Source organism: Zeus faber (genome assembly GCF_960531495.2).
Source record: "Zeus faber genome assembly, chromosome: 15".
Taxonomy (NCBI): Eukaryota; Metazoa; Chordata; class Actinopteri; order Zeiformes; family Zeidae; genus Zeus; species Zeus faber.
The window spans coordinates 17,085,286-17,105,285 of record NC_137194.1 but is presented as its reverse complement, the minus strand read 5'-3'; the positions used below and the strand labels follow the sequence as shown (position 1 = coordinate 17,105,285).

The 20,000-nt window shown below is 44.6% G+C and overlaps 2 protein-coding genes across 2 annotated transcripts in view; both read right to left on the bottom strand.

The window, feature by feature from the left end:
* cs (citrate synthase) overlaps positions 1 to 14,038 on the bottom strand; it is a 16,727-nt gene extending 2,689 nt beyond the window's left edge. Inside the window, exons 1-10 of the mRNA XM_080015007.1 lie at positions 13,867 to 14,038; positions 10,004 to 10,051; positions 9,648 to 9,755; positions 8,518 to 8,583; positions 5,591 to 5,722; positions 2,268 to 2,456; positions 1,928 to 2,127; positions 657 to 786; positions 461 to 562; positions 92 to 301 (exon numbers count right to left, since the gene is read on the bottom strand). Coding sequence (XP_079871133.1) covers positions 92 to 301; positions 461 to 562; positions 657 to 786; positions 1,928 to 2,127; positions 2,268 to 2,456; positions 5,591 to 5,722; positions 8,518 to 8,583; positions 9,648 to 9,755; positions 10,004 to 10,051; positions 13,867 to 13,917 — 1,236 coding nt within the window. The 5' untranslated portion in view covers positions 13,918 to 14,038. The remainder of the gene's footprint in view (positions 1 to 91; positions 302 to 460; positions 563 to 656; positions 787 to 1,927; positions 2,128 to 2,267; positions 2,457 to 5,590; positions 5,723 to 8,517; positions 8,584 to 9,647; positions 9,756 to 10,003; positions 10,052 to 13,866) is intronic.
* Positions 14,039 to 15,865: 1,827 nt separating this feature from the next.
* The window catches only part of LOC307241218 (inactive dipeptidyl peptidase 10), a gene marked incomplete at both ends in the record, with an annotated part of 24,195 nt that continues 20,060 nt past the window's right edge, over positions 15,866 to 20,000 (bottom strand). The window contains 11 exons of the mRNA XM_080015256.1: positions 15,866 to 16,086; positions 16,201 to 16,273; positions 16,397 to 16,455; positions 16,587 to 16,686; positions 16,792 to 16,846; positions 16,953 to 17,147; positions 17,367 to 17,433; positions 17,596 to 17,694; positions 18,027 to 18,074; positions 18,267 to 18,385; positions 19,741 to 19,788. Of these exons, the coding sequence (XP_079871382.1) occupies positions 15,866 to 16,086; positions 16,201 to 16,273; positions 16,397 to 16,455; positions 16,587 to 16,686; positions 16,792 to 16,846; positions 16,953 to 17,147; positions 17,367 to 17,433; positions 17,596 to 17,694; positions 18,027 to 18,074; positions 18,267 to 18,385; positions 19,741 to 19,788 (1,084 nt within the window). The remainder of the gene's footprint in view (positions 16,087 to 16,200; positions 16,274 to 16,396; positions 16,456 to 16,586; positions 16,687 to 16,791; positions 16,847 to 16,952; positions 17,148 to 17,366; positions 17,434 to 17,595; positions 17,695 to 18,026; positions 18,075 to 18,266; positions 18,386 to 19,740; positions 19,789 to 20,000) is intronic.

The following is a 20,000-nucleotide window of genomic DNA, read 5'->3' as shown; positions in this document are numbered from 1 at the left end:
CGATGCGCTTGAAACTGAACAGGAGCGGGCCGAATGAGACTTTCGACAACGATCGGTCGGTGTCATCCACCCGTCGCCCCCTGCTCCTCACCTGCAGCAAGACTCCGCTGTGGGCGTCCACGTTGGGCCAGGGGTTCTTGGCCTTGCCCTGCTCCAACAGCACGTTGGGCACAATCTTGTAAAGCTGGGCCACCATCTTGAACATGGGGTCGTTGGGCAGGTGCGTCAGGGCAAACTCCCGCTGGCAGGTGTAGCGTGGGTCGGTCTTCCTCAGGACAGCATGACCGTATCCTGGGACCACCTGCCAAAATAAAAGGAGAAGGCCTGCGTGAGCAGAGCACACCGTGCCGCGTCGGGCCCAAAACCGCACGCCGCCGCTCAAACCGCCCACCACGGAATGTTACCGGTGGAGCAGTGAAAACACATCAGCAATGGTGGACTCGTATAGTGTGCCACTTACCCTGCCGGATTTGAGCGTGTTCCAGATGTAATCCCTCATTCGCTCGTCAGACACTTCTCCGCCGAGCTCCTTCTGCAGCGCCGTCAGCCACACCAGCACCTCCTGGAGGACGCGAGGGAGAACGTCCCATCAGAAAGCCGCTCGAAAAAATAAAAAGCGGGGACACCGATGCCGCAGGAATATATCGCGCGCAAACCTGATTGGCCAGGCCGTGCAGTGGGCCGGCCAGGCCGTTCATGGCGGCGCTGAAGGACAGGTAGGGGTCGGACAGGGCACTGCCCACCAGGTGGCTCGTGTGAGCACTGACGTTTCCTCCCTCGTGGTCACTGAAAGAGGAAGATCAACAACAAATGTCTTGAAACATTTTTTTATTTATTATTATTATTATTATAAGTGGGTCATCCTGTTGCTCTGTTACACCGGGGGGCAGACAATCCCATGAATCACGGGCTGTATTCCAAAGCCTTGAAAAGACTGCCAGGGCTCCACCTCCATGTTTATGGAGGTGGCGCTGAACTGGCATCGTTTTCAGACTTGTTCCCGGTGAAGCAGTGAGCAGTCTTTTTACAGAGCAGAAGACATCTGAGGCTGCAGGGCACAAACACGTGAAAGTGTTGTGACTGATTGTTCAATGACGCACCCTCAACCCCACCCTGCACATTTCCTAAACTCGGGAGCCAAGGGCAGCAACGGCAAAAACCAAGTAAATCTGCCCAAGCCTGAAGTTCAGACTTTAAGATTTACGATTAAATCGTCTATCGGTGATAAGACTCCATCAATCCCGATTGACATTGATGACAGATGATTCAAACCTTTTTTTTTTTTTTTAAATCCGCCAGGACAAATCAAAGTACTGAAACCGTGTTAGTGCTGTTTAGCGTGTTCTGAAACTGGAGCGGAGAGAGAGAGAGACAGCTCTCGCCCTCTCCAGTCGGAGCTGTCAAGTAACCACTGGTGATTGGATCTCACTTCCCTGCTCTACAGGCCCGTGCAGAGACGTCAAGAGGGGCAGGTGTCCCCCCAAAAGAAATAAAAAATAAAAATGGCACATGGACCCCCAGCTCCGGTTCACAGCCGAGCGCAGATCCATGATCCCGTGATGTGTGAGCCGCTGTGCACACATCGCTGGTGCGACGAGGACACATTCCTCATGAATATGCATATCTTGTCCAGACAATCCTCTACCTCGATGCCCATTCACAAAAAACGTGCCTGATAAAAGAGGCACCATAGGGTAACAAGGGGCAAGCCCCCTCCCTCTGCACGTGCCTGCCACTAAAAAGGGCAAATCTTGCGATTATAATATAGCAATATATGATATGAGCTCACAGGGAAAGATCTAGATTTATTTTATTTCCTTCGTTTCTTTCTTGAATGGAAAATGAAAAAGGTAAACCTCACTCAGAGAATTGGAGGGGAGGTTGCATGATGCAGCGCAATGTTTCCAATCGGGGAACGCCGCCTTACCTGTGGATGGTCAGGTAGAGCCTCATGAGCTCGGTGAACTGGGCGTCGCTGTATCCCAGCATGTTGGTGAAGTTGTGGGACCAGTCCAGGTTGGAGTCGATGGCGCCGATGCTGCTGCCCTCGCGGTACAAGTTGCGGTAGATCTTGGCGGCAACGCAAGGCAGCTTGGCAATCAAATCCATGGAGTCCTCGTAGATGAACTAGAGAGGCCGACGGAGAGGTTTTAAAACACACACACTCAAGGGCATTTTCACAAGGCATGATGGTAAACAGGTAGGCAGACCATGGTACATTATGCCACGTCCCATAAACAAAGCCTACTGGTACAGGTGCAGCTCACCTCCCAGTACTTGGTCTTGGGAACACCCTCGGAATAAGCTCGTGCGAAGCCGCTCTCGCTGTTCAGCGCCGTGATGGCGGCACTGAACTGGGACATGGGGTGCAGGTTCGTGGGGAAGTTGTCCAGCATGGTGACAACATGGGAGGGGAGAGCCGCTCTCTTGGCCCATTCCTTGGATAGCCAGCTCACCTGAGCGATGGAAGCACAACAACAACAACATTGTGACGAGGTAACTTGATGTACTTGGTTTTCCAGTTCCCCAAAAGACATGAAGTGCTCGTTTAACACTTTCAGGTCGATGGCAGGAAAAAAAAGTGACTTGGCTTTATAAATCTCTCTCTACCTCCACGTAATTTTATCATATGCGCGCGGCAAGAAAAATGCCAAAAACGTTAGAATCGCGACTTTCCATTTTAAAGCAATATTATATTTATTAAATAAGGTTAGATTTGGCATTGAGTTAGACTTGCATTTGTTCTGTCTTTCCAAACCAACACCTATTTATCATGTCAATGGCTTCGCGGCTCCTGGATCCACATCCTTCCATTCAGCCCCGATGGCTGCTTTGCATAATGAGTGTGACGTATGGACGGATTCGATAAATCATCATGTCCTGATACTGAGGAAGATTCAGAAGGAAGAAAGAAAGCATTTTGAATCAAGAATTGACCCAGCTGAGGACCCAATAGCTGACGATGAGTAAGTAACATTATTTTTTTTTTACAAGCACAAGCTAACGTTGAAATTATTACTGCGTCTTGTACACCTATTCACTAACGCTAATGTTAGCTAGCCAGAGTACTAGGTGGATTGATTGGTAGCTAAGCTAGCTAGAGACCATTTCATGGAATCCTGTTTGCTGGGATGATATCAAGGTCAAGTTTGCTTACGTTACCGGCGGTAGTTACAAGGTAAAGGGGGATATTTTTCGTTCTTACAGCACATCCAGGCGATAGCTGAAAACAGTAGCACGCAGCCTTTATGCAGCTCTGCTCTCCTCTCAATTTAGTCCTAGTCTGCATTTTACAACCTTTTTGTTTTACTTATGGTTACAGTGATGTTGCGCAAAGTTGCCACACAACAGCCACGTAGTCTTCCTAGACCAGGGGTCGGCACCTTTACTATCAAAACAGCTATTTTTAGGCAAAAAAAAAAAGAAAAAAATAAAAGAAAATAATGAAGCCTTGTAATGAAGGTAACACAGCCCTATTAAGTCTGAATTAGCCTACCAACATGAGCCTTCGTTTTTTTTTTTAATGCAGTCAAGTGCAAATGAGAGGCAGGACACTGAAGAGACGTCTCAGGTGATTTGGCTGCAAGCTGCCGCTGGTGGGAGCCGTGGCTTAGGTTTTGTTTGAACATAGGCGGCGTCACATGCAGCGGGGGGGGGGGGGGGGGGGGTCTGGGCCCCCCCCCCCCCCATAAAATTTAGAACGTGAAACACTTCATTTCCTGCATTCTGCTTAATTTTTGTACAACAACCTGCCTTTGCTGCATCAATTTATTCAATTTATGTTGAAAATTACTTTATTCATGTTAAAATTCTTAAAAAGTACATTTGATCTGCTTTCCGCAGCAGTTCCAAAATGGCTCTTTCTAACATCCCCAGCCGCATACTTTCAACAAATGCAGTGTGTGTGTGTTCTGGGAATGTCTTTCAATATTACCGTCTTTGTTTGCTAATCGCTCGCCGCAGATCAACCATAGCGGTAAGCCAGCAGCGTTGGCGGTGAAGGCAAGCAAATGGGTCACCCGCACAAACTCTTTATGTCAATATGAGTGTGTTCCCCGAGAGCGCGTGCCACCGCAATCCAGTATCCACTCCCAGCTGTCTGCATGCTCGCAAGCTTTGATTGGTTGCTCGACGGGTGAGGACCCGCCTCCTCACTTCCTGTGGTGTGCTTATCGAGCAGATGCGCTCCTTTAAAGCTGGGACTCAGAAAACTTAAACCTACTGATGCACATTTTATTTGACTGAAATGTTAAAACATTTATTATAGGGTGTATAGGCTAGACATTTTTACAAGTGAAGAATGTAAGAATCACTTAAGGCCTACAACAATGACAAATGAAAATTAAAGTGCTCAAAAATTACCATTATTAATTTCCATATCAATTTTTTGGCAAAGCCACAGCGAGCCACTGAAGAGCCACATGCCCTCGGGAGCCGTAGGTTGTCCTAGACGAAGGTATGTTTCCAATGAATTTGCATTATTGTATTGGCGTATTTTGTACCCCCCACCTTGTATTATCTTTTTGAGTCTCATTTTTATTTTATTGATATTATTCTATTCACTAACTGCATTACGTTTTAGGAATCAGATAGTTTCAGTTAGTTAGCTCGGTCGAAATTTTCATGTTCAGTTTAGTAACTATTGTGCATAATCTCCAGGTGCGTTGCAAAGACATTTCATTGCATACATGTATGAACGTATGTATATGTAGGTGACAAATAAACTTCTTGAATCTTGATCTTGTTTGTGTATATATTGTATATATTGTGTATAAGTCCGTAAGCTGGTGAGCTGTATGTAATATGTGGCATTCCCCTGCCTGGTGTGATGTATGGAGTCTGTAGAGATATGTCTTATGTTAAAATCACATTTCCTTACACTTTTTTTTTTACAGTATGACAGCACCTCTACAAGCTGCCACAGAAAATCATCTTGCACCATTTTTTGCAGTTTTTGTATAAAGTTTTCAATAAATCTTTCAAAACTAAAAACATTTCTTGCATTGCTCACTCTCACCACTTCCACTCGCCTACAGCCTCATTCCTTTCACATCACATTTGTCCGACAGAGAGAGGGCCCAGCCTGCTGCAGATCGACACCTCTAATGGCCCCCACCAGGGATCATGAATTTTCAGGTCATTAGCTAATGGCTCCTCTTACACCTTGGGGCCATTGAAATAAAGTTGTCAACAGTTGTGATAAAACCTTGTATTTACCTATTTATACATCGGATTTGATCAACTATTTTGACTTTATATTTAGATAAATATCAGACCACACCAAAATCACAACACTTCTCTGAATTCAGCTTGGACCTAAGAGGGTGAAGCAAAGCGAGGAGATGGAATTGTCCAATGTAGTTGGAAAAGTTAAGATGGTAAGTAAGGTGGGGGGGCTGAAAGTGGGTGAACGAAAACCCAGATCCGATTGATCAGCAATAGAAAAATTCTCCTGCTTTGTAACAAGTAAACTTAGGACTGGCGCTAATATGGGATGACTTCACCCAGGAGAACAGGATGACCAAAATTCAAGAGGTTTATTCGTCACACACATGACACATTCATACATACCATGTCAAACAAGTCTCACCTGCTCTTCGGTGGGAACCTGTCCTGTGACCAGCAGCCAAAAGAGGCCCTCAGGCAGCGGCTCCTGGCCTCCTGGAGCCTTGGGCAGAAGTTTCTGACACTCTGGAATACTGTAGCCACGGAAACGGATGCCCTGCATACCAATAGGGAAACGAGTGTTGTAAAATGGGGGGGAGGTAGCAGTCACTTCAAGCCCACCTCAACAATGCAATTTAAAGATAAAATACTGATGCAAACCATATCGCAATTTTGTTGGCTGATTGTGATTTCTGATTTTTTTTTTTAAGTCTGAACACTTGTGGCCAACTTAGATTTTCATTCAACTGTATGTCCATAATAAAACATTGACTATCAAATAACTTTCACATTGTCGTCCGATCATTTTGAGTTAATATCCGTGAAATCATTTTTATTTTCTCATCATTTGGTCTCATTGGGTATATCTGTCAATGACATATACATTGTGTGATCTGGTCACAATCACGTCATAGGACTGAGTTCCAAAAAAATAAAATACAATGTGGAACGGTCACTGAGTTCCAATAAAATAGAATATGGGACTGTCACCAAGATTCTGTATCATGCAACCTGAAACTCACTGAATTTTAGTAGGACGCAACATATAATTAACATGGAAATGTCCAGTTCAAACTTCATATGAAAGTCTTTCACTTTGAAGTGCAAATATAACTTTCTATTATATTTATATGATTCTTGCCATTCTAAAATAAATTGCAATTAATGCCAAAAATATAATAATAAATGGCCGACTCTTCCCCCTTCACTCACCGCGCATTAAACCAACTAAATCAAATGACAGGTTTTACCAAGTGACCCGTCAAGAACAGAGTCTCAAAAAAAAGAGTCAAACCTTTCATCAGACATGCACTAGGCACAACCAGAGCAAACGCTCTGCTGTAGTGACAGCGACAGATAAATAATTAATCTAATCTTATTAGCTTACCTTGAAGTACCTCCAAACAGCTGACATTTTCTTTCTTTCCCTCCCTTTGAGCGTCACTATGCAACTAGGTAACATTCCATTGGTGTCGGGTTTGAGTATCGAAACATTTTTACCGGTACAGTATAGAGCGTGTCAATTTGACCGGCACAGAATCTGATATATCTGACTCTGATTGGCCAGTCATGGTGAAAATCGGCCAACATTGCGGTCACATTTTTGTGCTTGATTATTACTCCCCCACTTTCCAATTTTAGCAATGCAGTGTTCCGCCTCGGTGGATAATAAAAGTACTGCTGCGCCGCGTATCAGTCGGTATTTAGTGATTGACAGGAGAGGGAGGGGAGGGGTTACAGAACCACAGGATTTCAAAGTGAATCTTTGAAAAAAATAAAAGGATCAAGAACTGGATCCGGACCCTTGGATCGTACATCAATGTCGCCGCTAGGGATGGGCATTAAAATATTTTTTCCCAAGGTCGACGACGGCGCACGTAATTACTAGGGATGCAACAGTACACGGAATGTTATCAAACCGTTTGGTAAGCCCCTACGGTTCAATATGCACATAAGAACCGATAATTGATCGGCAACATCTCACCTTCAGTTAACGGGCAGATGTTAGTAATCCATCCAATGAGTAACTTCCGCCATGTTTGTTTACACTCGCTTCTGTTGTTTGTCTGCTTTGCCTTTCAGTTTAATACTTTGGCGCCGAATTATAGTATTTCTGATTCTGAAGTTGCAAATAACTCTGCATCACAGTAGTAGAACCGTGGTAAGACAGCTTCATCCCACACAATGTGCACACTACTTTGTTCTCGGCTTGGGTAAAATAACACCACACTTCTGTGTCTCGCCGCCATCATATTCTCATACAAGCTCGCTGCCCTGTATGCTACACTTATTAGAGTCTTGGTGGAGTTTCTCGTGAAATGTGTGCTAGACAAAGAGTCTGGGCGGGGAAAAAGTAAAATCAATAATCAACGGGAGAAGGGGGGGAATCAATAGTCAACATCACTGCCTGAGTGAACTAATCGATTAATCATGCCCATCTCTAGTCGGTGCCATATTGGAACAGTCGTGGAGTAGGGACGGAAAAAAAAAATATCCCCCGCCCAAAAAAACTCTCTCTACTCAGTAGATCATAAAACCTTGAATATAAAAACAACTCATTAAAATCGGTTGCGAAATGTAAACGTTATAGTGTTTTTTATCCAGAACAACTGCAGCGTCCCAGTTTACTTATATTTGTTTACAGGCCGGTCTGACACATTCCAATATGGCGGCGACGTTGACGTAGGACTATTCTGGTTTTAAACCTGACACAACCGGCAAGCCAAAGAGCGTATGAGTAGTTTTTAAGTCCTCATCTGGTGATTTGTTTCGTTCTGGCGGTGCACTGATAGAATTACAACTCCTAGCAGCTCTATGGCGACGCATGTTATATACGTCGGAATCAGGACGTCTTATTTTGGGGACACACACAGCTGAATGGCTGCTACAATCAGGGACGGTTTTACCAACTCCAACTGCCAGTTCCTATACACTCATTGCCCTTAACAGGTCAATTATTTGCCGAGTTTTAATTCTCAAGGAGGCAGACCATTAAATTAGCACAATAAAACGGTGGGTTCATGGTCCAGCGCAAGCTATGGAATGGAATTTGGATCGGCACGTAGATCGGCAAAGTCCATCCGACGTCCAATAAGCGAATAAACAGTTAATTCAGGCTTTAATAAAATGTGTGATTGCGAAAAGGGAAGGACTTAGTTTCTGATAACTAAAGTTATATTAAAAGCAATTCCTCTGAACTGAAGTTAAAAAAAGAAAGAAAAGAAAGAAAGTCAGGCATGTCAATCTGAATGCCATGTAGCTGTGCTATTGTGTCGATCTAAGCAGAGTAATTAAAAATAAGTAATTAAAGCCTTGACCTTCGTGTTATCTTTGACCATTAAGAATACCAACCTCATCTGGATCCAACACAGAAGTCTCATACACCAGACCCTTCATTCCTCTCATCCCACCATAGACCTGTAGAAAAAGAAAACCAAAGACACATTATCATTCTACATAATCTGGGCTACTTCAAACTAGACATTAACTTGCAACTTCTGAGGTAAAGGTTTCTATTACTGCGTAATGGAAAATGTGGTTTTTGATCACATGACAGATAGGTGACACAAGTGTGCAATGGAAAATTATATATCCTTCTATTCAAGCAAAGGAAAATCATTTTGGTATTTCTTGTATTTTCAAATTCAAACTGAAGAGTTGCTGTTCAAGCGATCTTTCATATAATGAAGTAATTCCTCAAAAACCCATTGATGGCCTGTAATAGGTTGTCAGGGGTGATGTGAATGACAAAAAGAACAAGATGACATGGCTGCAGTGGTGTGTGTGTGTGTGTGTGTGTGTGTGTGTGTGTGTGTGTGTGTGTGTGTGTGTGTGTGGCCAAGTAGGGTTTCCTCACAATCAAGGGAGATTGAGAACAACTTTTGTATCCTGCATCCTTAGAGTCTAACCAATACAGTGAATATTATGGATAAACCAGTTAGGGGTTAGAAAACACATTTGGACCATGTAATCAGCTTCATCCTAATAGTATGGATGTTTTCAACATTTACAAATATTTTCTTGTGTTTTCTTTAACCTTTCCCGTAATCATGCTTTTAATGCATTGTTGCATTTGACTGTGATTTATTTTTTTTATGTGATGTAAAGTGTCTTTGAGTACCTTGAAAAGCGCTACAAATAAAATGGATTATTATTTATTATTAATACTGCAACATTCTGAAACAGCTTTATTATTTTTTATAACAAATAAACTTCCCTTGAATATTAATTTGTCTGGTCTTTTATTACTTATTAATATTATTGTATATTCCCGGGAACAGATTATCGCACAACAGTTCCTAATCAGCCCCATCACCACCATTTTTTGGACGCTACTCTTTCAAAAACATGTCTACTTTGATTTGACTAAAAGTAGTAGATATTTGTTTGTGGCCCTTGGAATACTCAGAACCTTGAGTTCCTGAAAACCAAAACAGCTTTAAATGTTGTGGCTGCAGTACTGCGTAATAGGAGTTACTCACCATATCAACATTAATTTGCCCAATGTTGGTTTTGCCATATTGCTGTTTGAAGTTCTTGATCCTGGTCTGTTCTTTGGGGATAAGGTCTGCCAGAACATCCTTCAGATTCTGTAAAAATGTAATTAGGTGTGGACTTAAACCTTTGTGAAACCCTCTATTGATAAATACATGTCTAAAATGAACTGGGGTCAGTCAAAGTGGTCTTGAAGAAACATTGGATTTGACAGAAATAATTTCAACAGTCATGCAAACATTAAGCGAAAACATTGTATAAGAGTGCGATAGTAGTCAGTATTGAAGAAAAAGTAGGTTAGCAAAGAAACTTGGAAAAATGTCTCTACTTTAACAATACTTACAGTTGATGTACTGGCATGTCTGGAAGCCACAAGGATGGAGGTGGCATTCTGAGTGAAAGACAAGAAACAGCAAATAGGATTTTAGGACTCAATACAAAAATCCAGCAAAGATGACAACACCAGGGCTTCAGACTAACTTTTTCCACTAGTAGTACTGGTGCTCCCTCCTGAAAATGTTAGGAGCACCAGCACAAAACATAGAAGAACCACTGAAATCGACTTGCACAAATTCATATTGTTTCCATCTTAACTGTATTACTGACATATGCTTTGGTAATAAACATACAATTTAGAGAAAACAATGTGCTGTTCTATTTTAAAGGAAAGTCACAATTTTGAAGAAGTATCTTAAACAGAAAAAATCAAATTAAATTGTGCTTTTGAAAACATAGTATTCCAAATAATAAATGAACAAATGTAAACACAAGGTAAGTGGTCAGTACATTAGTGTCATTAACAGGCATGAGCCTCAGCTCTCTGCCTCTCTCTCACACACAGGCTGTAAAACAACGGTAAAATAATTTAATGCTATTCAAATTTAAAAAAACAAATGACGTTCGAAATTGAAAATTAACAGTACGTGTTTCAGAAGAATTTTTTTTTTTTTTAATGAAAATGTTGCACGCATACATCCACAGACATCCTCTTTGTGCTCACAAGTAAATGAGCTTTGTGCAGGCAGGGCCAGCTCTTCCTAGGCGATATAGACAGCCGCCTAGGGTGGCATCACGAGGAGGGGTGCGGGGAGGGAGCAATCGGGCACAATTGGCTCACCTGTCTCCCTCTCTGACGGTGCGCATTGCCAGCAATGCGCGTGCCTGCGATCGACACGCCAAAACAGTGGTTTTATTTTAGATGGAGGTTATTTTATCTTATGTCTCATTATGGAACAAAACAAGCACTGTGCGTAATGGGGACACTTTCTTCGTGACTCCAACTGATTTACGATGACGACAAAAAAAACGACAAGGTCGCAGTCCGGAGCCCTGAACACAAATTAAAACACAGAAAGGTGGACTTGTACAATCAACCTGTGTGAAATATGATAAGCAGAAAAATGTTGTTATGGCTGCCTTGGCTGGTCACCATAACAGTCTCTTTGGGAGAAATCTGCTGATTTGGCTACATACAAACTTATTTTATAGCAAAAAAAAAAAAAAAGCAGACAATTACGACTTCTAAGCATGCGGTGTCCAGTGTGACGTGCCACCAGCAGATGGATTTTTGTAAGAGCAAATTCCTTAAAGGGGACATATTACGCAAAACTATGTGCTGAACGAGTCGGTATGTACCGACTGACCCGGTATTAAATGGGTGCAGGGCTTAATTATTAAAGACAATAGTATCGATAAGCTCCAGCGTCACCGGTACCGTCAACGGTATTTGAGAATGTAAGAATTTTTTTTTTCTATTTATTTAGGCTATATAACCCATTACCAAAGATTAAGATATTGGTCTCAGAAGCATTTTTGCATCAGAAGAGACATCTCACCTCTCTCCCGCTCCATCGCCAGAGACGTGGAGATATGCAGAAGGAGGGGCGGGGTCTGCTCCCTCTGCCTGCCTCCTACACAGGCACAAGCGCGCAGATTGCACCTTGATCACCCTCTTTCCATGCATAAAGCGTAGAAAATAAAGCAGTGTTAATTCTGCTCTTCGTTTTAGTTTTTCCTCTTAAAAAAATAAAAAAGAACCAATAAGAGTACCATTAAAGTACCGAATCAATATTGTACGAATAGTGGTACCGTTAAAATCTTAACCATACCCATCCCTATTCATACCCCGTTCCTCCAAATAAAAACAACTAATTACACACCATTTTTAGTTGTTTTATTTTGGGAATGGGGCACGGCGATCAGGGCACATGAAAAGCTGTGTTTGTGTCTGGACACGCATGATTCACACATGTTCAAATATATTTATGATTCCCCTTATTTATAATGTCACTGAAATGTTATCCCTGTGCATTTTGTAAGCTTCTATCTGTATTTTATCCTGTTATTTGTAATGCACACTGACTGAAAAAAAAAAACCAACAAAAAAAACACACAAAAAAAAAACGACCGCTCGACTTGAAGAATCTCAGTCCGACGGATGGATTCTTGACGGATGCAGAGCTTCAGTTATCCGGTAATTACCGTTTAGTACAGCAGAATTTCAACAAGAGCTGGGCGATAACGCAATTACGATAATTATCACCTTACTTTTTTCCTCAATGTCAAAATAATGCAAAGGTAATGGTTCAGAAGCAGTTCGCCACAGGGTTTTCAAAATTAAACTGGATTGTACTTGGGATAGTAGGAGGGATTATAAAGGCTCATGGCGAGCATCGATGACGATAGCCTGGGTTACGAAAGTGCTTGACTGGTGGCCAGTGATCTTTCCACAAGATAACAAGGAAGAACTCGCAGCTGAGCCTGCAACTGCAGCGCCGCGTCACTGAAACGGGACTCCCTGCTCGACAGTCAGGGGCGGGGGGGAGGGGATCGAGGGGCATGTGGGCAGCTTGCCCCAAGCCCACTCGGTGCAACCTGGGCTTCACAGTTACAACTGTACTATGGCTTTAGAGGTTCACCACAGAAAGGCAAGATCTCACGTCACTTTGGTTACACATTGTCCTCACAGCTGAATGGATTACACCCATGGTCGTGTATATATTTAGCGCACAACTAACTACTTGCATTCACCTGCCTGACAGGTAAGGCAGGATTACACTTGCTTACACCTGTACCTCACATTCATGGTCAAATCCTTATAGCACAACTGATGAAGCAATATTGAATGCAGACAAAAGTAGAGCTTCGCCCATTAGTGACTCACGTGAAGCACGAAGCCTCAGCGCGAACCAGAATGTTGAAATCACTTCTGAAAAGTTCACTTGCTGCACATACGTTAAGTAGACGCATGTTAAACCACTTTGCCACCGAATAGGGAACGATTTTCGGTGCCAATCCCTTTGTGTGACAATATCTAAACGGCCAAACGCAGCTTCTGAACAAACATGACAGCTGATAAGGCAAACAGGTCAACAAAGGTTAACGTGACTATGGGTCAGGCACCGCTTCCGAATTACAAGGATGATAATAAGTTGTATGTAGAAAGTCTAGACAGTGTCTGAAGTGAGTCTGCATCTAAGTAAATCATCAGCAAGATTACAACGCATAATAATAAAAAGACCATAATCATCCCATTCTAAGCTTTTAGAGCCGTTGTGTGTTCATTCTGGTGAAAATGTAAATGTATACTGAGAATAATTCGCTCTGATTGCTGTTAAATGCTTGAACACACTCACTAATAAAATTGCTTTCTAGGAAAAGGCCAAAGTTGTAAATAGAACAACAATTTTCTATTGTGGAGCTCTGAAAAGACATATGCTTGAAATATCCACCTGAAGGTCAAAGCAGTTGGAAGGATAGCTAGCTTGGAGGTGCTTGAACCGGGCAGAAAAGCATTACCCTGGATAAACACAGTCGCAGTAAGAGCACAATCATGTTAAACACAGCGATGGCTCTCAACAGACCACGCAGAGGGATCCGTCCGGGGTGCGACAATGAAGCCAACGCTAGAGGCTTCCCCCATGCTAATAGCAGCCGGTTCTCAACCGGCTGCCGTGGTACGCCCACCCTTTTTTCCAGCGCTCAACCCCTGACGGATTCATGATTCACAATCTGTCGAATGGATGTTGAGGCGTTTTCTATCTTGGCTTGCCAACGCGCCCTCGCCCGGGTTAGCCAACAAGCTAACTCTTATGAACGCGCTTGGGGCTAGCTTAGCGACCGACCGGCTAACGCTCCCCGGGGAAGCGAACGTCAGTCGTGGGGGGGGGGGAAAGAGACGGCAGCGAGCGTCCCGAGTTCTCTCACCTTCGGGTTGAGGAGTTTGGGCGCTAGCCGACTGACGGTGAGAAAAGACATGGCGTCCGTGTGCGGCGTGGGCTTCAACTACTTCGTCTATCAGCGGGAGAACCGGGGAGGCAGCGCGCCGAGGAGCAGGTTGAAGGTGCCCCTCCGGAAAGCAGAAGGTTGAAGAGAGGGATCCGGGCCCACAGCTAGACGGACAGCTGATTGGCCGGCGGGCGGAACGTAACGGCGGCGTGAGGCACTCTGATTGGCCGGCCGGCTGTCTGCTGTGCGCTGATTGGACAGCGCTCATCTCTCCTCCCCCCCCCCCCCCCCTCCTTCTCTCGCAACGGCTCAAATCGGGAGCGTTCCGTCGATGGTCGATTCGATCCTTTTCCCCGGGATTCGGCTCCGGACGAGTCACTCGATTAAAAGAAAAGAAAAAGAGTCGATCTTCCGATTCCTCGTACTATGACGGTCGGCGAGCGATGAACCAGCGGGCGGGAGAGTCGTCAACGCAATTCTCACGAGGATCATTCTGCTCCGTCACATTTCTATTTTTATTTTAGTGGAAATGATGCAGACTGTGGATCCACGGTGTCCGCTGAGTTTGGAGACGCAGAGTTGAATGCAACCAATGGAGACCTTTAATGTGGGAATGCGGAATATAACGCCGATAACTGAACTGGCGACAGAGGTCAGGGGTCGCGTGAAGTGACAGAGGGGAACACGAACCAGCCGCTTAAGTACCCCAGGAACACCTCTGTGACGCTGTGACTTTGGGAGTGGGAAATTCCGCAGGCAGGAGAGATGGAGGCCTGGCCTGGAAGGGAGACAGGACGGAGCGACAGGATCTTAGGCCTCATTTCTCTCAAAATATTTATTTTGGAAGAGAAATGCAAAGTGTACAGTAAGTCAATTTGCATTTTTGGGCGTCAACCGACGTTGGAAAAACAAACCTTGCAGTTTCAATTTAAATCCTGGGGCTTCCACACAACACAGACGATTTTACGTTATTATTATTTTTTGCCGCTTTAAGTGTGAATTTTAGAGAATGTTTGCAATGTCTTATTTGGAGAAACATTTGTGGAAATAGAAGTCAGTGTGAAGTCGTCAAACACCAAAAAACGCCTGTTGCCTGGTTCAAATGCGACCAGGGCCAAATTAATCCAAACCATTTCTTTGTTGTAAAACAAATTCTTCATTATTTATTTCTCAAAGTGTGTTGGAAAATCTTCTCGTCGGACATTCTGTTTTAAAACGACTGCATGCAGTTCCCCAGTACGAAGCGCGGCTCGGTTCAGCTTACCCCAGTACCGATGAAGACCTCTGCATTGTGCACTTTAAATTTTAAAAAGACCTAATTCAATTTTTACAATGTACAAAGAAACGTTTGAAAATTTCCAAATGTATTGAAACATACAGTGTACTATACAGATAAACATACACGGATTGTAAAATGTCTTGAGGTGGTTTCACATGTTTCTCCTCGCCGCTCCCAAAACACCCGGATCTGACGTGGCGTGGATCACCTCAGGAGCGGGATCATTCTTTACCACACTGATGCAAGTGACACGTATATAATCAGTAGTAAAGTCTGAAATGTATTTGGCACAATCATTTTGTTTGATTAAGCTGGATTATTACTATTATTTGTGTACATATAACCCAGTTGGACCTGCAGAAAATACAGAAGAATGCACGGTTGTAAACTACTCCACATCATGCAGCCGTTACGACATGCACGTTTTTGACTATTTTGTAAACTTTTTGGAGAACGCGTCCGTCTCCACAGCCCGCACCTTCTCCCCGGGCTCATGTTGACGCACGACGACACAAACGACCTGTGGGGGGAGGAAGGGAAGGGACGGATGTCAGTTTGTCACAAGTTGGAGGAGGAGGAGGAGGGAGCTCTGGCGAGGTTGGTCCCCGTTTCGCTGTGCTTCTGCGGCTGGCGTTTCCACGCCGAAAGTGATGCGTAAGATGGTACACAGTCCTCTCGGAGCGTCTTCCCGCCCTCGGCTCAGTCGTCGTCGTCGTCGTCGTCCTCTGGCTCCTCTTTGGGGAGGACGCTGTGCCGCAGGCAGGTCTGGAGGTAGCTCACGAGCGACCGCTGGAAGTGCTGGACGCTGCGGAGCTCGCTCAGCGTGTGGCCTTGGTCCGGGTAGAGCTGCAACGAGTAGTTGGCCTCCACCTTCACTAGGCGGTTGAGGAGCTCGGCGCTGTGCTGGAAGTGAACCCTCGCTGCACACACACACACACACACACACACACACACACACGCAGAAAACGAAAGTAATTTACATTCAAATCCAACATAGCAACCGCAGAATCTCTGAATAGTGCGGACCATCTCACCATCCGCAGTTCCGTGAAGTATAAGGAAATTCTCGTCTTTGAGCTTGTTCGCTTCCTCCAGCAGAGACGCCATCTGAAAAGATGCGCAGAACCGTGCAGAGATGAATAAATCAATTCATCGTGATGTCAATATGTCACCCAGACCCTAATTGCAGAGCTGGCTCCAGTGTCACAGCTCACGCGTGTCACCCCTCACCGAATAAGTGTGTTCCTCCTTCGTTGGAAGGCCTAAGTATCTCTCTGAGAAGGCCGCACCTAAATGTGTGGGAATACGTTATATGTGAGTATGTTGATGTTTGAATCTGTTCATGTTTTATTCATTATGTTATGCCATCCTTTACTTTCCCCCCTCGAAACCATATTATTGTTGGATGATCGGAACTCACTATAAAGTCTGAAGTCAGTTATAGGAGCCACGGCAGCCGTGCACTGAAATAGCCTGTCCGTCGCAGCTAACATTTTAAGGGTTAAATAGCCGCCATATGCCTGTAGAAAAAGAAACAAAAAGCCGTAAAATATACAAACACGGCTATTCTAAATAGGTTGGTGTTATTAAGCTGCCAAATTATAAAGAAACAACAAGACTGCAACCTTGCCATAGAGGGCCATTCGCCGATCATCAATGTACGGTAATTGCATTAACCACCTGTTGAAAGACACCGTGAACAGCCAATTTAGTGATGTAAAATACATAATGGATTGTCACTGTTACATGTCCTCAATGGCAAATGATATTTAAGTGGGACACTGACTCCACGACTCCCAGGTGATCTTTGACTCTCAGAGAGCTCAGCTTGCGGGGATCAACAGCCGAGGTCTTCTGTCCACGGCCGACCCCGCTCCTGCCGTCCACCCAGGCTAAGGCCACGCCGTGTGTGCTGGAGAGGACCTGGGGCCAGCCCAGGGCAAACTCCTCCGTCACCGACTGACTGCCGGGGACTCCATCCCTGAGGGCAGCGAGGGAGGCAGGATTTAGCTGGCAAGGTCAGAGGCTGGAAGGAATGAATAACTAGGATCTGGAGCAACACAATCAACGTAATCAACCCATGCACCGGAAAAAAAAAAGCTTTGATGCCGTCGGCCCTGCATGACCGAGCAAAGATTTCACAAAAGCGTTATCACTCATCATGTGACTCCGTGGCGTCACGTGACTCCGTGGCTCTTACACAATGATGAGGAGCGGGTGCAGGCCGGCCTCGTATCCCTGCGGCAGGGACAGCTTCAGGTGCAGATCTGCACAAAGCGCACAGGGGCACTGGTTAGATAACTCCACAACTGGAGCGATTTGAAGAACCGCAAGCGAGCTCGGCTGTAGTGTCGTCACCGTTGGATACGGCAACATCGTAATGGCAGACTGCCTTATGCAGATTTTAAAGGATGATTTCAGTCCCATACCATGGTTGTCGGCCGAAAGCGTCCGGAAGACGGTCTCGGGGAGATGTTTCTCCTCCAGGGCTTCAGCCAAAGGACTGTTGTCCTCCAGAACAATGTACCCTAGACAGTGATAAACACCAGGGGGGTAAAGAGCACATTCTCTGATAGAGAATAAAGCTATGTGTGAGGGACAATATCTTTAATCTCTTCACGTCGCCAAATAAAACCGCATTAAACGTGTGAACGTGACAGAGCTGAAGACAGAGGGCAGTGTTCACAAGCGAAAGTTGGAATCTGTTGGATCTGGCTGGGTTGTTTATTCAGTATGGCGCCAATATTTGCTTGACTGTACCACCCTCTCCAGGCGGTTGTGGGAAATAGCAGCGGCTGGGTGGGGGTTGCTGGGGTTGCTGGGGGGATAACATTATTAGATAAGCAGATGCAACACTTACCGGAGGGATCCTTTGTACGGTGAACTGTGACTTTAGGGATTCCGGGGCCTGGGAAGCAGATCAAAGGGGAAACTTAGCAAATCAACTATCTGAGAAGAAAGCAGCTTTCAAGGTCTTCATCTTGGCATATGTGTATGGGATTGTTTGTTGTGTGTATACTGTATAATTTGTGAGTGTATGTCTGTGTGTGTGTGTGTGTGTGTCTGTGGGGGGGTTGGTTGTTTTCTGTGCTGCGTTTACCTAGGCAATAGAGAGTGAAATGGGTTTTATTTGGGCTGAATTCAGCTTTGAAGAAACTGCACCCGTCTATGAGATTACAGGAGAGGCACTGGCGCTGAAAGACTCCATTCAGGTCCACGCTGAGAGATAAGAGAGGATCAGGGTTATTGACCGCGCCGGAAGAATGGGACATTTTCACGCCACTCTTTCATGCCCTCCCCCCGGCATGTCCGATTGATTTCCCACACATAGAGCTTCGTAATTATAAGAAAAAGAAAGAAAACAAAACATTGACCTAAATGACTTCTAAGATCAAATGAGGGGTCGATACTTTTAAAACGAAAATCTGTAGTACAGATTGTGCTCTCAGGCCCGGTCTATACGTAATTGGGTCCCACCACAACGATCTATACGCCACTAGGCCTCATCGCTGATATCGTTTAAACCACTCTATCTGGGCTTTTCTGTCGTATTCGGCTCCCGCACCTCAAAGTTATGACACCCACCCCAAACTAATATGAGAACTACTGTATCAGGTGGACAAGAGAGGAGACAAGCACATTCATCACAGGTGACGGGGTGGCCCTCGTGTCTCTGCCACTTCAGCACCGCAGAGGGTCCCTGTCCGCCGGCTTCCTGGCTGCCTCCCACAGAAACACATTAACCCGGGCTGTCTGCCTGGAAGCCATTCAGGACCACACAATGCCTGCTCTTGCCCTCTTTAACAACCCTGCTTCTGAGTGATTAGTAATGCTTTGTGTATTTACTGTCGTTTTCTGGTGCTTCGAATAATGAATTGCTGGGTTATACACAGACGGATGGGCCATCACCAAAATGAATCGAAAGCCCGCTTCACACCGAATAAGACAAACGACAAGAACAAATCGGAAGTCGGTTCATTACTGTGGAGAGGCCGGATTCAGCTATGACGTATATCCGCGTCCGATCGAGGCTCTGGGATGCGTTCGAAATCTTCAACTCCTGCGACAAGTTTCCGTCCGACACTACGACCGGACATGACGACGTTGATTTATTTGTATTGAAACTGGGCTTAAAACGAAGCAAACAAAATAACGTGTGTGTATTTCTTTTCACTTTCGTTTCAAACTCCCATTCATGGAAAATGGCAAATATCCAGCTGAGCAAACTACTACTGGAAAAAAACGAGCTCTCCCATTTTCTCTGACATTTAGTGATGCGAAACCCAGACGCAGTTCACCTGGCGGCCACTAGGGGAGGATCCGACGGTCCTATACGATTACGCAATTGGTGTGAAGTGGGCTTAAATCTTTTCTTTTCTTTTCTTTTCTAATTGAAAAATTAGCAAATGAAAATCGTGAATCCATTGACCTATTTGGAGTTGTACCCTGTTTTTTTTCCCCATTGATAGCTGTTATTTCCATTTCGTAATTCAAAATTGAAGGTATCATTGCATTTTGTTTGACAATGGTGAACAGGTCCAACATTTATTTATTTTACGTGCAGGCGTTCTCACCTGTAAAGGTGTCGGCTTTGCCTCGATTTTTCTGTGCTCAGGAAATATCTGGTAAACAGACACAGGATCCAAACACCGATTAACATTCTCGCCCCTGCTGCAAAATCTACCAGTAAATGTACATCACATTATCACAAATTCGTAGTCACCATTAGGAACTATAAGTAAGACATATTTACCCTCCATGCACTTGGACATAAATGGAAAGAAAGAACACTGTGAAACATTTGTGGGTTGTTTGAAGGCAAAAGCTACACACC